General features: G+C 45.2%; 1 protein-coding gene and 1 long non-coding RNA gene across 5 annotated transcripts in view; one reads left to right on the top strand and one right to left on the bottom strand.

The window, feature by feature from the left end:
* Window positions 1-17,044, bottom strand: part of smarca2 (SWI/SNF related, matrix associated, actin dependent regulator of chromatin, subfamily a, member 2) — a 39,431-nt gene that overhangs the window by 7,766 nt on the left and 14,621 nt on the right. For 2 of the 3 annotated variants that reach the window (XM_035436212.1, XM_035436213.1), the window contains exons 15-28: window positions 16,647-16,794; window positions 14,740-14,903; window positions 13,936-14,002; window positions 13,607-13,717; window positions 13,267-13,509; window positions 12,796-12,909; window positions 12,581-12,688; window positions 12,046-12,132; window positions 11,787-11,833; window positions 10,940-11,106; window positions 10,286-10,449; window positions 9,609-9,836; window positions 7,852-7,929; window positions 6,550-6,768 (exon numbers count right to left, since the gene is read on the bottom strand). In XM_035436212.1, the coding sequence (XP_035292103.1) occupies window positions 6,550-6,768; window positions 7,852-7,929; window positions 9,609-9,836; window positions 10,286-10,449; window positions 10,940-11,106; window positions 11,787-11,833; window positions 12,046-12,132; window positions 12,581-12,688; window positions 12,796-12,909; window positions 13,267-13,509; window positions 13,607-13,717; window positions 13,936-14,002; window positions 14,740-14,903; window positions 16,647-16,794 (1,945 nt within the window). Of the gene's footprint in view, window positions 1-2,993; window positions 3,315-6,549; window positions 6,769-7,851; window positions 7,930-9,608; window positions 9,837-10,285; window positions 10,450-10,939; window positions 11,107-11,786; window positions 11,834-12,045; window positions 12,133-12,580; window positions 12,689-12,795; window positions 12,910-13,266; window positions 13,510-13,606; window positions 13,718-13,935; window positions 14,003-14,739; window positions 14,904-16,646; window positions 16,795-17,044 lie in introns of those variants that run through there. The other variant, XM_035436214.1, reaches the window with a different exon arrangement.
* LOC118237480 lies at window positions 2,254-3,709 on the top strand. 2 transcript variants are annotated; one of them, XR_004767183.1, is made up of 3 exons: window positions 2,254-2,705; window positions 3,173-3,223; window positions 3,313-3,709. It is a non-coding gene; the product is annotated as an uncharacterized LOC118237480 (long non-coding RNA). The 2 variants fall into 2 exon arrangements; XR_004767184.1 differs by having other exon boundaries at window positions 2,876-3,709.

Genomic DNA, 17,044 nt, shown 5'->3' with positions numbered 1-17,044 from the left:
CCTGAAGCTGCAATACTTGGCCACAGCAGGACATATGTCACACAATTGTAACACACAAAGCTCTCCAGTTGTCAAGACCTGTGACCTGCTACCATCCACAACTACTTGTCCTTAACATTTAATGTTGTTACTTTGGGATCTAAATAGAAGCCCAAATGTTCCCTTTTTCCCCCGGCGCCGCAGGACTGCCACCGTGGGCTATGCGCCGCAAATTGTGGTCACTCACTCCCTCACTCACTCACTCACTCACTGATGACCTTTGTAGGCGCATGCGTGGGTCTGGTTTAATGTGGGTGTCCTGATAAGACACCCAGGAAAACCAGTCAAAAGTTCAAACGCACAGAAAAAAAATACAATTCCAACCACAAGCTTTGCAACACAAAGGATATGCAAACTGAAATTTATACTCCTGTCTAGACAACACATTAGCAAGAAAATATGATATGGTCAGTCTTCTTGGTGTCAAGGTCTATATGGTACAGGCTGCATTTACTTCTTTGTTTTTTTAAACAAGGAAATATACAATGGGGAATCAATGTGAACCAAGTTCACTGAGTATCCTAAAGTTCCACTTTGGTAGCTCTTAACAGTGAAAATTGGAAAAATTAAACTTTTTGATTTTACTGTGTCAGCCCCACTCAGAAATGCATATAAAAATACAGTGAGGCTATTAACCTAGCTGTTTGCATTTGTGTAGCAGTCAGCATGGCTGATAACCAACACTGAATTAAGCTCACTGGCTTGACCGAGACACTAATCGAATGAGTGCTTCTAAAGCTGAGACAGCAGCTCCAGGGCTAGAGTTACCTTATAATTAGCGAGTAATTACACCCAAACGATTGAATTTCTTTGAAAATAATGGATTCCATTAAATGCCTTAAAGTCTGACTATTACTTTTTACATCACTTATTTTTTACTGTGCCTCACGTGTAATGAAGGAGATTGAAGAATGCTCAAGTTGGTGGCATGATTTTTCCAGTTTCAGTAATGTCCCTGCCTCTACAACAAATGAAACTGTTTGCCCTTTTAGCTTTTAGCATTTACGTAAGGGCTGACTAACCCTGTTCCTGGAAATCCACAGTCCCGCAGGTTTTCATTTCCACTCCAATTTGACACATCTGATTATACTAATCAGCAGCTCAAAGAGATCTCTGGTTGTTGAGCGAGGAGTGCTTTGTCAGAGCTGGAGTGAGAACCGACAGGATGCTAGATCTCCAGTAACAGGGTTGGGCAGCCCAGATTCACGCTAAATGGTACTGCTTGGAGCAGCTCTCCTCTCCCTGAACGGTTTCGGAGAAGTCATCTGGAAACCATGCTGAAACCCCCCTACTTGGCCTGACTGATTGCGGGGCGACAAAGCCACCATTGTGTAATCCTACTGTGGAAGTGTCATTGAGCGCCAGCTCAATACGGCGAACACAACTGCCTTCCAGAACCATCTCTACCAATTCCTGCTATAAATGTGCTTTTCTGTACCATACAATAATGGTGTAGTAATACACTTTACGTTTTAAATGGTTATTTTGTGAGGCTATGACTACTGTAACCAAGAAAATTGAACACGTGTTGGTGATACATTGAAGTGGGCAAAAGAAGGCAGAGGTAAATGTTGATATATGATGTTTTAAAAATTAAGAATTATAAATCAAATGTGTCATATACAGACTTTTCATTCAGAAGTATGGTGAGTGCTTTTGTTACATCAGGAAAAGTTTTACTTATTTTAGCCATTTTTGAGTGTGCCTTTTTCATCACTGACAATTGCAGATTTCATAAAATTGTTTCTCATAACTGATAACCGTAAACCATATAGGCATGTATCAAAACTCATAATTTCCATGTCTATGGACTACAGTGTAAATATGGATAGATTGTTGCTATATGACAAATAATAAAAAAATAATATTGAAAATAGACTGGACGAGAGTCAGATGTATAAACTGTTTTTTTTTTTTTTAAGTTTCATTTTTGGACAGTTCAATACTGTGTTTATTTCTACACACGTGCGGGAGTACACACATTAACACACATAAGCGCGCGCACACAAAAACACACAATAACATTTAGACTTTTAAATTGTAAATTCTGATAAATCAGTGTGTATGTTTCAAAGAACAAATGCAAAAGCAAACAAATGTACAACAAGAATGCATATAATTTACAGAGCCTTCAAGAACTCTCTCATTACCTGCTAATCTCGCACTGAGCATCGCGAGCCAAACTACGACCCTCATAAAACCGGCAGAGCTGCTTCTAATGAAACGAATCAGTCTGGCTGCTCCTCGTGCCTTTCCCAACCCCCCTTTTTCCCCACAGACGTCAGTCGTCTTGGGGATAGCCGGCAAATCCTGGCTAAGCTCCACCAGCAGACGCGATTAAGAAAGCTCTTCTCAATTTTTCATCTTTACTTTCGTAGCAAAGCGGCAGCGGTCGCCGATCCTGCGTTTCCCGAGGGGAAGCACAGACGGAGACAACAATGACTGTGCTGTCTGCAGCGCAACACGGGAGACGTGCGTTCTGAGGGAACCGAGTCTGCTGCTCTATTCTGAGCGCTCCGCCGACGTTAGAATCAGACGAGCAAACGGAACCGCGCGTCCTCGGGGAATCCCCGGAGCGGGTCTTCATAAAGGAGGGCATAAATCTCCAACGCAATCCGCCGGCACGCGGGACATTACGGGAAAACCTCTTGGAAAGCCCGAGACGAGTGAGTACAGCGACGACAACGAACGACGGCGGAGAACAAATCATATTGACGTGGCAGTGGGGTCCTCAGAGAGAGGGCTATACTGGCACTCGGAAGATTAGCCACACATAAACCGTGAAATGAATTCTGCATGCAACTTTTTCCTTATGCAAAATCCTGCTTAATTTCAGCACTAGACTGCCTTGTCCGCTGCCGTCTCGGATCTGCGGGACATCAACAAACTCCGCCTGTGATACAGCTCGTCTGATTCCTGCGGTGCAGACTGCGATAAAGAAATATATATATTACCTTACTGCAATCAGCAGGCCGGCTATCAGAGATCACAGTTAGAGGGGATAAAATTAAGAGCCCAGCAATGCAGCGTGCAGCTAGTCTCTTCATCGGTTCATCAGTCAAAAAGGAAAGCTGTGGGAATTCTATGTTTTTACATGCAATAAATGTTATTTTTTCTTTTTTTTATGTAATAGTGAAAGGATTGCGGGCTCCAGTTCTGCAGTTTGACTCTGCAGTTTCCCAGGGTAAGGCCCGAAGCCTATCTCATTCTTGCTCGTTTAAATATCGACTACAACTTATCGTTTTTTTCCCTCTCTCCTTCTTATGCTGCCAGGACCGGGGTTTTGTAATGTTCATTTAGAGGGGCGATTTCTTTTGCCTTTCACTGGACCGGGCAGCGTTCTTCAGTCCAGACTTCGCATTTCTTCACGTGCAGGATGCTGACAGTTTATCAGGCTTAGGAAGGCCCCGTATTTAATGCAACATATTTAATCTTTGGCCAGTTAGTATAAATTAGAAAATTATTAAGAAAAGCCACTCATGTAAACAAAGTAATATAATGAATATCACAGATTTGTCTGAATGTTCAGCACATCCTAAAGAAAGGAAAATATCACATAGCCAATATATTTTCCTCAGATCGTTTCCTCATACGCACTCATCATTTCATACAAGGTAATATTGCTGTTTTCTGTAAAGATGCAATAACGAAATAAATTGTTTAAAACTCAGTTTCTTTAGTTTAACATTTGTGTCTGAAATGTCACAGTTGAGTGTGTCTACTTACTGTGATTGTCAGGGCAAAAATGATGCACAACTTAACACCACCTCACAACAATCACACAATGCAAGATCTCTAAATCTTTCTATGTATTGTCTTTTTTTTGGCCCATGTGTCTAAGAAAGACCTGGAGACGACGGTAAAAGTTTGAGTGTCGATAAACGACTAAAAAATAAAATCAGTGTACCCACAGGGTGTGTGACATGACGATCTTAGATCGTGAACGATTAAAATTTCTCCAAGATCTGCCTTCACAGAGATCGGAAATATCGTGCTTCAGAGCTACTGTGCATTCTATCAGTACAGTTGCACTGACAGCACTCACTTACTGCTTCCATACTCCGTTTTACTAGCGCTCCCGGCCCCACTGCTAACAAAGACACACCTATAAATCAATGGCATCATACATAGGAGGCGGTGCCTTTAAAAACACAATGCTGGATTGGATACCAGTTTACTTGGCTGGCATTCTTTTCTAATTCCCCGCTAACTTGAAAACATGCTGCATGGCTGACACTGACAAAGAGTTCAGTTTCTGAAAAAAAGTTCTAGTTCAGCAATATGGAACTGGTTTGGATTTTCCAGGTCCGACAGAACTCAAAGCACAGTCATTTGCAAAATTTGCAGAAATGAGGTTCGTACATTGAATGAAAATACAGCAAAACCTCCAAAAAAAGCGCCCCAAAGGGAATGCGGACAGTTTAATATAAGCAGATCTCACGCTTGTCCATCCAGCTCAGCCACGTGTATTTGTTTGTCTCTTGTTGAAAAGTATGAAGATATTAGTCTCTATCTTATTGACAAATGCATGTATCATGATCCATAAACTCACACATGATTTATTATCCACAAATATCTTTCAACTTGTGTCTTGTAAACTGTCATTTAAATGAATGTGTACTGAATACATTTGTACAAAAGAATGCATATGTGTGAATAGCCTACATATTTTCCCTTTGGCACAAATGCCTCATACTTTGTATATGACAACCAAAAATATGTTTCCAATTTCTCAGTGTATTTTTTTTTTTCAGTGAGACGTTCTCAAATGTAAAATTGGCTTGTGATGTTTTGAATCTGCATTTGCGGATTGAGAGACGCATACATTCAGTAGATTTTAAAAACTATAATGTTATAAGTAGTTTTTGTTTTCTTTTAGATCTATATTTTCTTAAAACGGAGCAAATGGTCTATTGTATAGTTACTAGTTTGGCTGTACTGTTCAGAAACTTGCAAAATAGTCTGAGAAAAGCCACAAGAAAAAAATTGTGATCCATATTGTGAATTGTGATACATATATGTATATATTTTTAAAAATAGTGATATGATATTTTGGCCGTATCGCCCACCCCCATCCCAAATGTTAAAATATTCATGTACAATTAATTAAAAAATAAATGCTTAAAACTGCTCCCTGAGCTGTCACAGGGCGTGGTAAAGGCAGTTCCTTTCTGAAGGCAGTAAATCATACCAGAGTTTCCTTGGGTCAGAGAGTCCATTATTCCGTATTCCATTCTAAGTGAAGCAAAGCTGTTTTTCAATATGTGACTCACCGTGTTTTTTCTCAAGTTACTATTAGCCCTTCAAAATCCAATAAAGAAAAGGCACAACTGCATTCAAATGGAGAAGCAGAAGCAATCTATTCTTTCAAAATCTGTCTTATATTCAATCACATTATTTTTGAAGAGACCTTCATCACTAGGACAGCTCTGAAATGAAACAGCACACAACTTATACTGACATGCATGCAAGAAGTCAAGAAATGTGTGTATCATTAAGAAGCCATTTCTTACTGGCTGTGCAGTAAAATGTCCAGTGTTATTTAAACTCTAACAGAGTATGTAAGAGTCCAATAGGGACCACATGTATTCTGTAAGAGTTCATTTAACACTGAATATTTTACCGTGTGGCACTCCTGTGCCGATCTCAATTCCCTTCTGTGTTGCTTCCTAATCAAACCCACCTACCTCAAGTAAAGCAGCAGGATTGTTTCTTTAATACGAGGGCGAAAAAAAGTAGCGATATGAAACAAACCAATATTAATTTGTGGACTCAAGAAAATTAAATGCTAAGTAGTGCAACTTGCTATTATATACAGTATAAGTCCTAGTGCGCAGTGAATGTGTCCTACACTATATACATTACAGAAAACATGTTCTATTTGAAGCTAAAGTTACAGCGACAGATTAGCAGCAATATGGCCTCACCAAGGCAAGCACACACCCGCTAATTTGAAATAAAATTAAAAGGAAAACTTCCTCTGCTTTTCCTGGTTCTTGGCCGTCTGGCCAAGAGACGAGACCATTCAGCCTGTTTCGTAATGTAACAGTATTCCGTAATGTCTGTAATGCTGATTAATGAGAGGGAAGTTTCCATGTTGCTCTGCAGGACTCTACCTTTCTTTGGAAGCAGTTTCTTTCCACTGTTCTTCCTAATTTACATTTGCGTTTTAGATAAAGCTGGACATGATGAGGAACTGAGCAGATTCGCCTCGATAAAACTCGTCACCTGTGACGCAACAACCGAGTTACGCCAAGTCAGATCATGAAAATACCGCTAAAACAATTAAATATGAATTCACTTGAGTTTGATGGGAGACAGTAGCCAGTTGCTACCCATCTGGTGCGAACGGTCACAGCCAACCAGAGCACAGCGCAGCCTTCTCTTGCCAACACCGCCAGGCACGTGGCCTTTTTCCGCACCGAGAAGCCAACAGATGGCGTGCGTGACTGGAGTGAGGAGAGATTGGGGGGGGGGGGGGGGGGGGGGTTGGTGGAGAGGAAGACCTACCCGCAGCCACTGCTTCTCGGTCAGGGCGTCGCTGTAGTCCACGTCCCGCCGGTGGCGGGAGCCGCGGCCGAAGATCTTCTCCTCCTCCTCCTCGCAGGTGAGCCGCTCCACCTCGGCGTCGTCCTTGATGATCCAGGAGGGCAGCTCGTCCTCCTCCATCAGCCGCGGCCGGCGCTTGGGGTTCCGCGCGTCCTCCCGCCGCCGGTCCATGTCCATTCGCTGAAAAGCCACAACCGTGGCGACAGCGCTTTAACCTCACAGGCCCCCCGACAACCACCTGACTGCTTCTCCTCCTCTGACCTTGCCCCTCTGGCTTTCCCTTTCGCTGTTTTAATTACTCTCAATCGCTGATGAGATGTTAGCGTGAGATGTGACTGAGTTTGTGACCCCTTCCCTTGGCTTTCCTTGATGCATTTCTCCCTTTTGTATTGGAAATACGTTCCCTGAAGAGCGGTTAAATTGGGGAGAAAATATATATTTTCAAAGAGAATTATTCATAATCGTTTTAAAGAAGGGGCTTGCCTTTCTGGAATATTTGCTTACAATTGACAGTTACCCTCAGCGCAGGGCATCCAATGAACTGCATAATGCTCAGCCCCTCAGGCCTATACAACGGCTTACCAACAAAAGCATAATTGCAATGAAAACATGCCTTTCAAAATACAGTACTTATTTGTTTTATACTGCTCATACTAGGTGTACAAATATACTCTATTTTAATATTTTCTTTTTTCTTTTTTACACACTTTATGATAAATCAACAAATGGAGCCAAGTTCCAATACACAGATGTACAAGCGTAGCCTTTATGAGAAAATAAAGATCGAGTAGGCACGTATCTGACGAGTAATCAATCAATCCATTACTCGTACCCAAGTCACAGCCATTGTGTAATCATTTCCTTGGCTGCTGTTGGCCCCTATGCAATAATAAACAAATCCTATTAAGGGAAAGCTTATGAGCCTATCACTGCTCCAAGAACTAAGCTGTGCTGTCCTTTCATGCGAGATATTACCATTTCATCAGCAACTGGGGTGAAACCCAAGAAACTGCAGAAATAAATGACTGTTTTGAGTTTACATGACAAGCATGTTGTTTTTCTCATTACAATGGAAAGTGACCACATCATCCCTTAAACTGGGCCTGTTTTACAGTCAGCTTCCACAACACCGTAACATTAATCAATGTCGTTTTATTAACTTCCAAGTTTATTATTCACATGTAAGCACAAACTGAAAGGGAAAAGCAGTGAGAAGGGGGTGTTGTTAGCAAAGGGCAACAGAGACAGCAGATTTATTCTTACCATGAAAAGCTCAAACTCATCCTCGTTACGAGCGATCATCTGATTGAGCGTTTCGTCGTCCGGGACCTCGTCTTCCTCCTGAAAGCAAACGCACAGGTGTGACACGTGCGCAGTGGTAAGAGCAGGCCAGGGCTGTAAACTCCAGCTTGCCCCTGGGTACTGTTTCACAAAGCAGGATTACTGAGTTAGCTGGATAACTGCGCTGAGTAAAACCCGGAACAACTCTTTATTTCAGTCCATGCTCCAGACTTGGGAGGGTTTATTAATACCCATTCATATACAACAGGGGTGCCCGACTCCAGTCCTAGAGGGCCAGTCCGCATGCTGGTTTTTGTTCCAACCAATTACCTTAGTTTTAGTTTTCTGTCAGCTCTATAAACTACAGGCTGCTTCACTTGAGCACAGTAAAATATTTAAGACACGCCTGCAGTCTAATATCTCATTAATAATCTCAATATGCTTTATGACGCTTATCAAGCACTAGCACGGCTGTGTATTTCTAATGACGTACGGAAAGAGGAGAACCTGGCCAGCCTTCAGTCTCTGACACAAGCCAGCCGTCCTGCCAGGTTTTCAAACCCTGACGAAGAAGGGTTTCCACAAACAGCGCTACAACTGCTGTCACTTCAAAACACCGCAGACAGGTACAATAACTCACCGTGTCACTGTTTAGGGATTAAGGGAGAAGCAGAGTGACTGCAGTGAAGTAAATTTATGGTGAAAGTGACAGAAGGTCAGATTAGAGATGAAAAAAACTGAAGGAGCCATCTTTGGCTGTCCACAGTCAGAGGAGTATGCCAGCATTTCCATTACACCGTTCACATTCCCCATTATGAAACTTCCTCCATATAAGGTGTGTTATGAATACAGGTTTACTGGCTTACATTTGAGACATGAAATGTTTAGTTGTGGCTGAAATGATTACTGTTACTTTGTCAATATATACGTCTCAGGAACGACGGGAGCCAAGTAAATTACGTATTAAGTGCACACACACGCGCACATACGCACACACACACTGAATAAAATTCACATGTCATTTTAAAATGGCGCCCAATATAAATACTACACATTTAGATGGCTCATATTCAGCAACACAAAGCTAGACTGCCAAAAAAAATGTGGTAAGGGTGATTCCTTTTAACCTTCCTTTGTGAAAGCAGTAAATGATCCCTGAGTTTCCTTGGGTCACCAAATCCATTATTCTGTATTCCATTTAAACTGGAGTAAAACTGTGCCTCATCTGTAAGATGTAACCAAACAACCCTCTGGGATTCAACCAATCCTGTTACATTTTGCTTGTGACACCAGTCACTTGCTGCTTCCTGGTCCGCAGTTACTGGTCCCGGATGAGCTTACCCAGTGCTAATTACAGTCTTTACACCAGGTAACCTCTAGGGACACTGGAAAGGGAAGGTGCAGCTTGTGAAATCAGTTTCTTGCAATATGATTGGTTCTGCCAAGATTTAGCCAGAGTTCTAAGTCTGTTGTTGTATTGGCTTGAATCGCTGCTTCTAACTGTAGCTCCACCTACACAAAATTCTAACCAATCAGGATGTCACGAAGGCAGAGCACATGCCAAGACGTTCTGTGGACCTCGCACATCAGAGCCAACCTGATCCGGTTAAAAGTGCAGTAGCAAGGCTGTACAAATCAGAATAACAGCCGAGACCACGATTGATCTGAGTGTGACTGAGCCAGCATTTCAGGGCACACAGGGAGTGATGCGGGCAGGGCAGGAAGTGATGCGGTCCCACCTCGTTCTGCTCCTCGTGCTCCAGGATAGCCTGCAGGAAGGCCCGGCGCTCATGGCTGGAGGACTTCTGGTCGAACATGCCGGCCTGGATCACCTTCTGGTCCACGTTCAGCTTGTACTTGGCGGCGGCCAGGATCTTCTCCTCCACGCTGTTGACGGTGCAGAGGCGCAGGACGCGCACCTCGTTCTTCTGCCCGATCCGGTGAGCCCTGTCCTGGGCCTGCAGGTCCTGGGGGGACGGGGGAGGCCAAAAAGCAGTCAAAAATCGCTCGCAATCAAGAGTCGACCTGTTCAAGCAGCACCTTGGTTCAAAAAGCCCTGAGCTCTTAGCATTCCAGGTTGAACAGCCCTATTTATGCTACATTACATCCTCTGTCTCCTTCTTCCATCTATTACGTGTTAAGGTCATGTTGTAGGTTTACGCTATCGGTTGCAACATTGATAGTCTGATATGGTCTCTGCTCTCAGCCTAGCTTTCCTTATACGCACTTTGGTAAATGTGTTTTCTAAAAGACATTTAGGTTTTCTAAATACCAAAAGGTGAATGTAAAATTCCAGATAATTTTTTTTCTTTTTTAGACGAGCACGTGCACAAATGCACGCTTTAGGCCGCGCCCTGGAGACGGCCGCGGCTCGTTCCACCCGGGCGACCCCCCCGGGGAGGCTCGGCGGACCAACCTGGTGCGGGTTCCAGTCGCTGTCGAAGATGACCACGGTGTCGGCGGCCTGGAGGTTGAGGCCCAGCCCGCCGGCCCGGGTGCTCAGGAGGAAGATGAAGTACACGGAGCCCTTCTCGTTGAACTTCTGCAGCAGGGTCGCGCGGTCCTCCGACTTGGTCGTCCCTGCGGGGGTCAACAAAACGGGACGCGGCTTGTTGTACATTCACATGCGGGCATTCACCAGAGGCCCATATCCAGCACATTACAATATTACAGGCATTTAGCTGACGCACTTATCCAGAGCGACTTACACAACTTTCACGTAGCATTTACATTGCATCCATTTATACACCTGGATATGTACTGAAGCAATGCAGGTTAAATACCTTGATCAAAGGTACAACGACAGTGTCCTACCCAGGAATTGAACCTGTGACCTTCAGGTTACGAGACCAGTTCCCTTACCCATTGTACTACACTGCCGCCAGTACCCAACAAACACTAGTACCTAACGAGCTAGAACTAGAAAATCAATTCAGCCGTGCACAAGTCCCAGTCAATCCTGGTTCAGATCTGGACCGCATGCGTTCACACGAACACCCTGAACCGCTTTTCTCTTTTTGGGTGCCTTTTCCTCAAAACTGCCGACAGCGGCGATGGCGGTAGGACGCACCATCCAGGCGCAGATAGAGGAAGTTGCGGTAGGCAAAGTAGTCCTCCATGATGGTCATGAGCGTGGTCATCTGGCAGAAGAGCAGCACTCGGTGGTTGGTGGCCTGGAGCTTGGGCAGGATGCGGTCCAGCAGCTCAAACTTCCCCGAGGCGCGGTACAGGTCTTGTCTGGGAGCGAGAGAAGGGAGGAGGAGGAAGATGAGAAGGAGGAGGACGAGGTCTGTATCAAACACATACCGCCCATTCTTGCACGTTTGGAATACACCCCTGGAATTTGTTACTTTACTATTGTACATCACCGGAACAATTATCAGCTATAAAGAATGGAGAAATGCAAAAAACAAAGCTGTGTAAGTTGCTCTGGATAAGAGCCTCTGCTAAATGCCTGTAAATATATTACAACATGAGGTAATGAAATTGTCTGTCAGAAAAGTTTGAAAGAAAATCATACTAAATTACATTACATAATGGGCATTTCGCAGATTTTTTATCCAGAGCAACTTACACACAGCTTTTTGTATTTCTCCAGTGTCTGTTGCTGAAATCGATAACCAGCTACCCAGTGCTCCTTGCTTTGAAGAGCCTTGATTAGCTGTAATGACGTTCAACCAATGGTGACAGAACTAAAAAACTGACATGAAAATTGCTTTTGAAACAAGAAAAAAGCATGTGCTGATCAATTTTGTATGATTCATTTATTGCCTATATGAACACAAAATATTGTGACGTATCGTATATACCTGGAAAAAACATAACGTTTTTATGCATGACAGTGAGCAAAACAAGTTCTGTCTTGCAAATATTTTTATGTTACAAAGTCTTTTAATTGCAATTACTGACACACTTACCCACTGATGATGCCGTGTGGGTACCCCAAGTGCTCAGCGAACGATTCCTTAGAAAGAACAGGCATTTGGAAATGAACGTCAAACTGAGCAGGCAAAGACGTCAGCTTCGAAACTGATTGAGCTTAAAAACAGAGGGAACATGTCTTTAAGTGGAGTACCCTTGAATACCAGGCTGCCTAATGCCGAAGGTATTCAGGTGGAGGGCTCAGCTTAGACAGGGCAATCAAGCTGAAGTGTTCTTCCCTGCCGGGGTACGCACCTCGATGTGCTGGAACATGTACGGGTGATTGCAGATTTTCTTCAGCTGCATGATGGTGTTCATCAGAGTCTTTGCGCCCCCTTTTCCCTGGGTGAAAAAAAAAAAAACAGAAACCATTTGTGCGCTAACACCATTTTGCCACCATTCTCCTAGCACAGGGTAAAGAATGCTGCCTCCCTTTCTAAAGAGACTTGGTTAATGCTTAATGAACTGCAGCTCTATGTTACAGATTCTACCTGTCTCTTTGCATCCATCGATAATGATGTACACTCCCCCTCAACCAGCATTCTAGTCAGTGTTCTAGAACTCCATTGCTTTCAGTTACCAGTAGTGATTGTGACATCAGCATTAGAATGTTCAGTTAAGAACATTCTAATCAAATATTTGTGATGTCACACCTAAATGGATTAAATATACAAATTCTCCATTTGAGTTTACAGTCGTCAAAATGATGCTGGTAGTTCCGCGAATACAATTTCCCTGCATTCAGCAGGAAAACGAGTGTTTTCCGAGTGACTGTGTCTCTAACTCTTACCTTTTTGTCCTTCTCAGAGCCATCGGTCAGAAGGATGCCCTTGCCCTGCATGTGCCGGTACAGAACCTTCTGGATGGCGGACATGTCGCACTTGATCACGTATTCCACCTGCGAGGAGACCGAACGCACAAAGGTTACGTGCGGAAGGCGATGACCTAAGACCCGTGACCTCCAATGGCAAGATGACTGGCCAACCGTTTTGGCCAGGTCCCCACCTTCTCTGGTAGCTGCGACTCCACCTCCTTCTTCAGCCTACGGAGCAGGAAGGGGCGGAGCACCTTGTGGAGACGGCGGATGATCAAGATGGTCTCCTCCTCATTCAGGTCCACCTGACAAGAAGTGGAGCGCAAGCAGAGGAACTGACATTCAGTCATACAGTCCATAAGAGATCTTCCTTGAGCATCTTACATCTCACAACCTATGCAGGACATATCTTATGAATATTCATGAATGGGCATGGCTAAGGACAGCTCCTTGGTGATAAATATTGACTTTGAGCACACATCAAAAATGATGTTTTCCAACAGAAAACATTTACCAATGAGAACCTGTAGTTAGAAAGTAGAGAGAACAGAACGCACACAGGAGATGACCACAAGGCTCCTCTACAGAATCTGTGTTGGTATTCAAAAACTACATTACCCACAAAACAATGCATCAACAATCTGGATAAAACCGAGTCATACCCTCTCGCCGGTCATGGCGAAGGGAGCGTTGAACCACTGCTCGAAGGTGCTGCAGCTCTTGAAGATGGTGGGCAGCAGGAAGTTGAGCAGGGCCCAGAGCTCGGGGAGCTTGTTCTGCAGGGGCGTGCCGGTCAGCAGGAGGCGCCGCGGGGCCACGTAGTGCGTGTTCAGCACCTGCGTCAGCTTGCAGTGGTGGTTCTTCATGCGGTGGCCCTCGTCCACGATCATGTACTTCCAGCGGATCTGCGGAGGGGCGGGAGGGGGGCGTCGCAATGAGCGGGAGGGCAAAGGTCGCGGTTCCCCTCGCTCGGCTTTATCGCGCGGGCGCGGCGGACCTCACCTTGGCCAGGATGTGCTTGTCCTTGATGATATACTCGTAGGTGGTCAGGAGCACGTTGAACTTCCCGCTTCGGAGCTGAGGCACCAGGGACCTGCGCAGAGCGGGCGTTCCCTTTTTCCGACCGGGAAAAACAGGAGACGCGTGCGTCAGCGAGGAGACGCTCACAAAACACGCTCACAAAGAGAACCCCGCCTCTTTTTCCACAACACCTCTTTGACAAAAAAAGGCGTTCTTAAACTTTTAAAGGCGGAGAATAGAAGGAGAGGGAGCCATTTGAAATAATGAAACCCTCTCCGCTACAATGCTCGCACTTCTGTTTTGCTACTCACCTTGTAGGCGATTTTTACCACAGTGGGAGACCACTTATCCAGCTCGTACACCCAGTTGGACAGAGTCCTAGAAAGAAAACACTTCACTGTACAAAAAACAGCTCTGGCTTTTTCAGTGATTTATTTTATTTTCCCCAAATTCTGAAAGCCTAGTTGTATTTTTAGGACAATTTCCCCAAAGTATCCGCACATGAATTGTGGGGACTTGAACGCAATCCAAAGTGTTTGCTGCAAGCTGCTTATTTTCACTCTACAGAGAAACTGCAGACTGCTGTCATCCAATCACCACAGGACAGCCCTGCAGACAAAACCCTCCCTCTCTGGGAACCCACACTGACCAGTCCGCGGTCACCAGTGATACTGTCATAGGATTCAATACCAAACCAGCTACGATACATGCACAAGGTGCTCACTGATACTGATATAATGTGATGCTGTGATGCAGAATGAAAAGTGCATGCGGAGATAAACAATTTGTAATAAGATTTTATGACTCGTAGACAATAAAGTTGACGTTTGCGGCACAAAGCACCTCAATGTGTTTTGCTAAAGTGGGAAGCAAACTAATTCAGGGAAAGATGTCCTACATAGTCTATCTCATTAAACCTTCTCATTAAACAAATCTACACTCAAGCAAGACAGAGAGGGAATCATTTTATAGTCACTGCAGTCTGTGAAGGGACTTAACCCCACAACCTTCCAGGGCCAGAGCGAACGCTAACCATTAAGACCAGAGGACCAGTGGCAGGCTTTTAGCACCGAAAGCAGGCGCGTGGCTGTACGGGGTGGGGGTGCGAGACTCACGACAGCGGGACGATGATCAGGTAGGGCCCGTTGAGCCTCTTGTGCTCCATCAGGTAGGTGATGAGGGCGATGGTCTGGATGGTCTTGCCCAGGCCCATCTCGTCAGCCAGGATCCCGTTCAGGTTGTTGTTGTACAGGGACACCATCCACTCCAGACCCTGAACCTACAAACACAAGAGTCCACCGTTAACTCCCAACGACCACAGTGATAAATGGAACCCGCCAACACAACAGTCCGCCAATAACTCCCAACTACCACAGCGATAGAGGGAACCCGCCAGCAATCCGCCATTAACTCCCAACGACCACGACGATAGAGAGAATCCGCCAACAATCCGCCACTAACTCCCAACGACCACAGCGATACAGGGAACCCACCAACGGTCTGCCACTAACTCCCAACGACCACAGCGATACAGGGAACCCACCAACGGTCTGCCACTAACTCCCAACGACCACAGCGATACAGGGAACCCACCAACAATCCGCCACTAACTCCCAACGACCACAGCGATAGAGGGAACCACACACATCGTCAGAAAGAATCCTCAGTGTCAAAAGTGAGACTTCAGGAGAACTTTGTAACTATCTGGGAAGTTGCTTTTAAGAGCATTTACATTTTTCCTTTCAACTCTAACTTCAAAGAGCTGCAACTTCACGCGAGCCTTGGGAATGAAAAGAAGACCCTGCATATGCAATTTTCGAACGCTGGCCCTATATGCTCCGTGTCCAAGTCCATCTGACTCCTTCTTCACCGTGTAGCTTTTAAACCCTTTTTCTAGAGTCTGCCACTTCCACAGGGCACCAACGAAGACGACTTTAGCATACTGAACATTTGCACCGCAAACCCTTGCGAATATTTCGATTAGACAGCGCAATGTCCACAAAGGGAGGGAAACGCGGATCGCAAACTCCACCCGGCCCGCACGCACATGTCGAAGCAGACAGACGGCTGGTTACATCCTCATCAAAGCAGGCATTTGACGTGCTCCTCTCGGTTTTTTAGCCTGACAGCTTCCAGGAGAGTTTGTGGGGAGTCTGTATTCCGTGGCAGCTGTGACTTAAACCCTAGATTTACTGGTGAGATTATTATGGATCTGCTGGATCAACAGGATCTGCGCTGTGCGCTATTTCAGCTATTCCCACCAGCCCATGCAACACTCCCCCAACCCCCCATTGCTCTCTCACCCCTTCCTTCGCTTACTGTATCGGTGTATTGATTTTGGGCGTGCCCATTTCTGTTATTTATATCTACGACCTTGACACCAGGTATAACCCTGGGTAGTATACAGCGTTTCCTGAACGGGATTCATTTAAACACAGTACTCAGCTTACACACTGATGCTACACCTCCTGCACCATTTCACACACACATCGCTCCTGCTAGGTGCCGCCTTGGATAATCATTATATTCACACAGTTCAACAGCTGCTGTTTCCGAAAATAAGAGTGACAAAAATGAAGCTTGATGAAAATCGGGGCTCTACATTTTAGGAGCATTTGCTACTGAAAACTGATGGGCGTTACGTGGAAAAATAATTTAGGAGCGAGTCTACTAATTGGGATGCATTAGTGTGCTTTTAACTTTATCAACTTAGGAGCACACACGCGCTCCTTTGAAAAAATGTTAGAGCTGAGCCCGGAAATTTCAATAATTTGACTTCGCCATCTACAGGAATCCATGTCCATCCATTTTTGGCTAAGTTTGTTTGTTAAAAACGCTGATGGAGAAAGGAGTTTAACAGCCAAGCTTGAAGTGCGGTTTAGCAGTTGGTTGATCCTGGGGTTGACATTAGTATTCTGTACACGGGCCTTCCAGTGTTGCAGAAGCCGCCTCAGATAAGGAGCCCAGGAAATCAATGCCGTGCGCGACCTCTGACCTCCCGTACTGACTCCCGCGGCTCTACCTGGTAGTGCTTGAGCATTCCGTTGACCAGCAGCGTGGACTGCTTATCCACCCTCTCCGTGACGGCGTGGGCCACCCCGTAGTACGACTGCGAGCACGTCTCCCCCGTCGGGACGGCGTACTCGTCGTCCACGTCCTGTTTGGCTGACCTGCGGAGAAGGCGGGACGGAGGATGCTCGTCAGCCAATGAGTGCAGCGTCAGCAGTTCGTTAGCCAATGACAGCGCTGTGTCAGCAGCTTGTCAGACAATGACAGCGGTGTATCTGCTGTATCTATGGGCTCATGGAGGGATTAACTTGGTATTGCCAAAGAACCCAGCCCAGCCCAAGGAACACACTGAATGGGGGGCATTTATAATGAAAAATCTGGGACTGATATCAGTAACCAGAATTCGTCCGG

The sequence above is a fragment of the Anguilla anguilla genome, chromosome 10 (genome assembly GCF_013347855.1).
Source record: "Anguilla anguilla isolate fAngAng1 chromosome 10, fAngAng1.pri, whole genome shotgun sequence".
Classification (NCBI taxonomy): Eukaryota; Metazoa; Chordata; class Actinopteri; order Anguilliformes; family Anguillidae; genus Anguilla; species Anguilla anguilla.
This window is presented reverse-complemented; position numbering and strand designations above follow the sequence as displayed.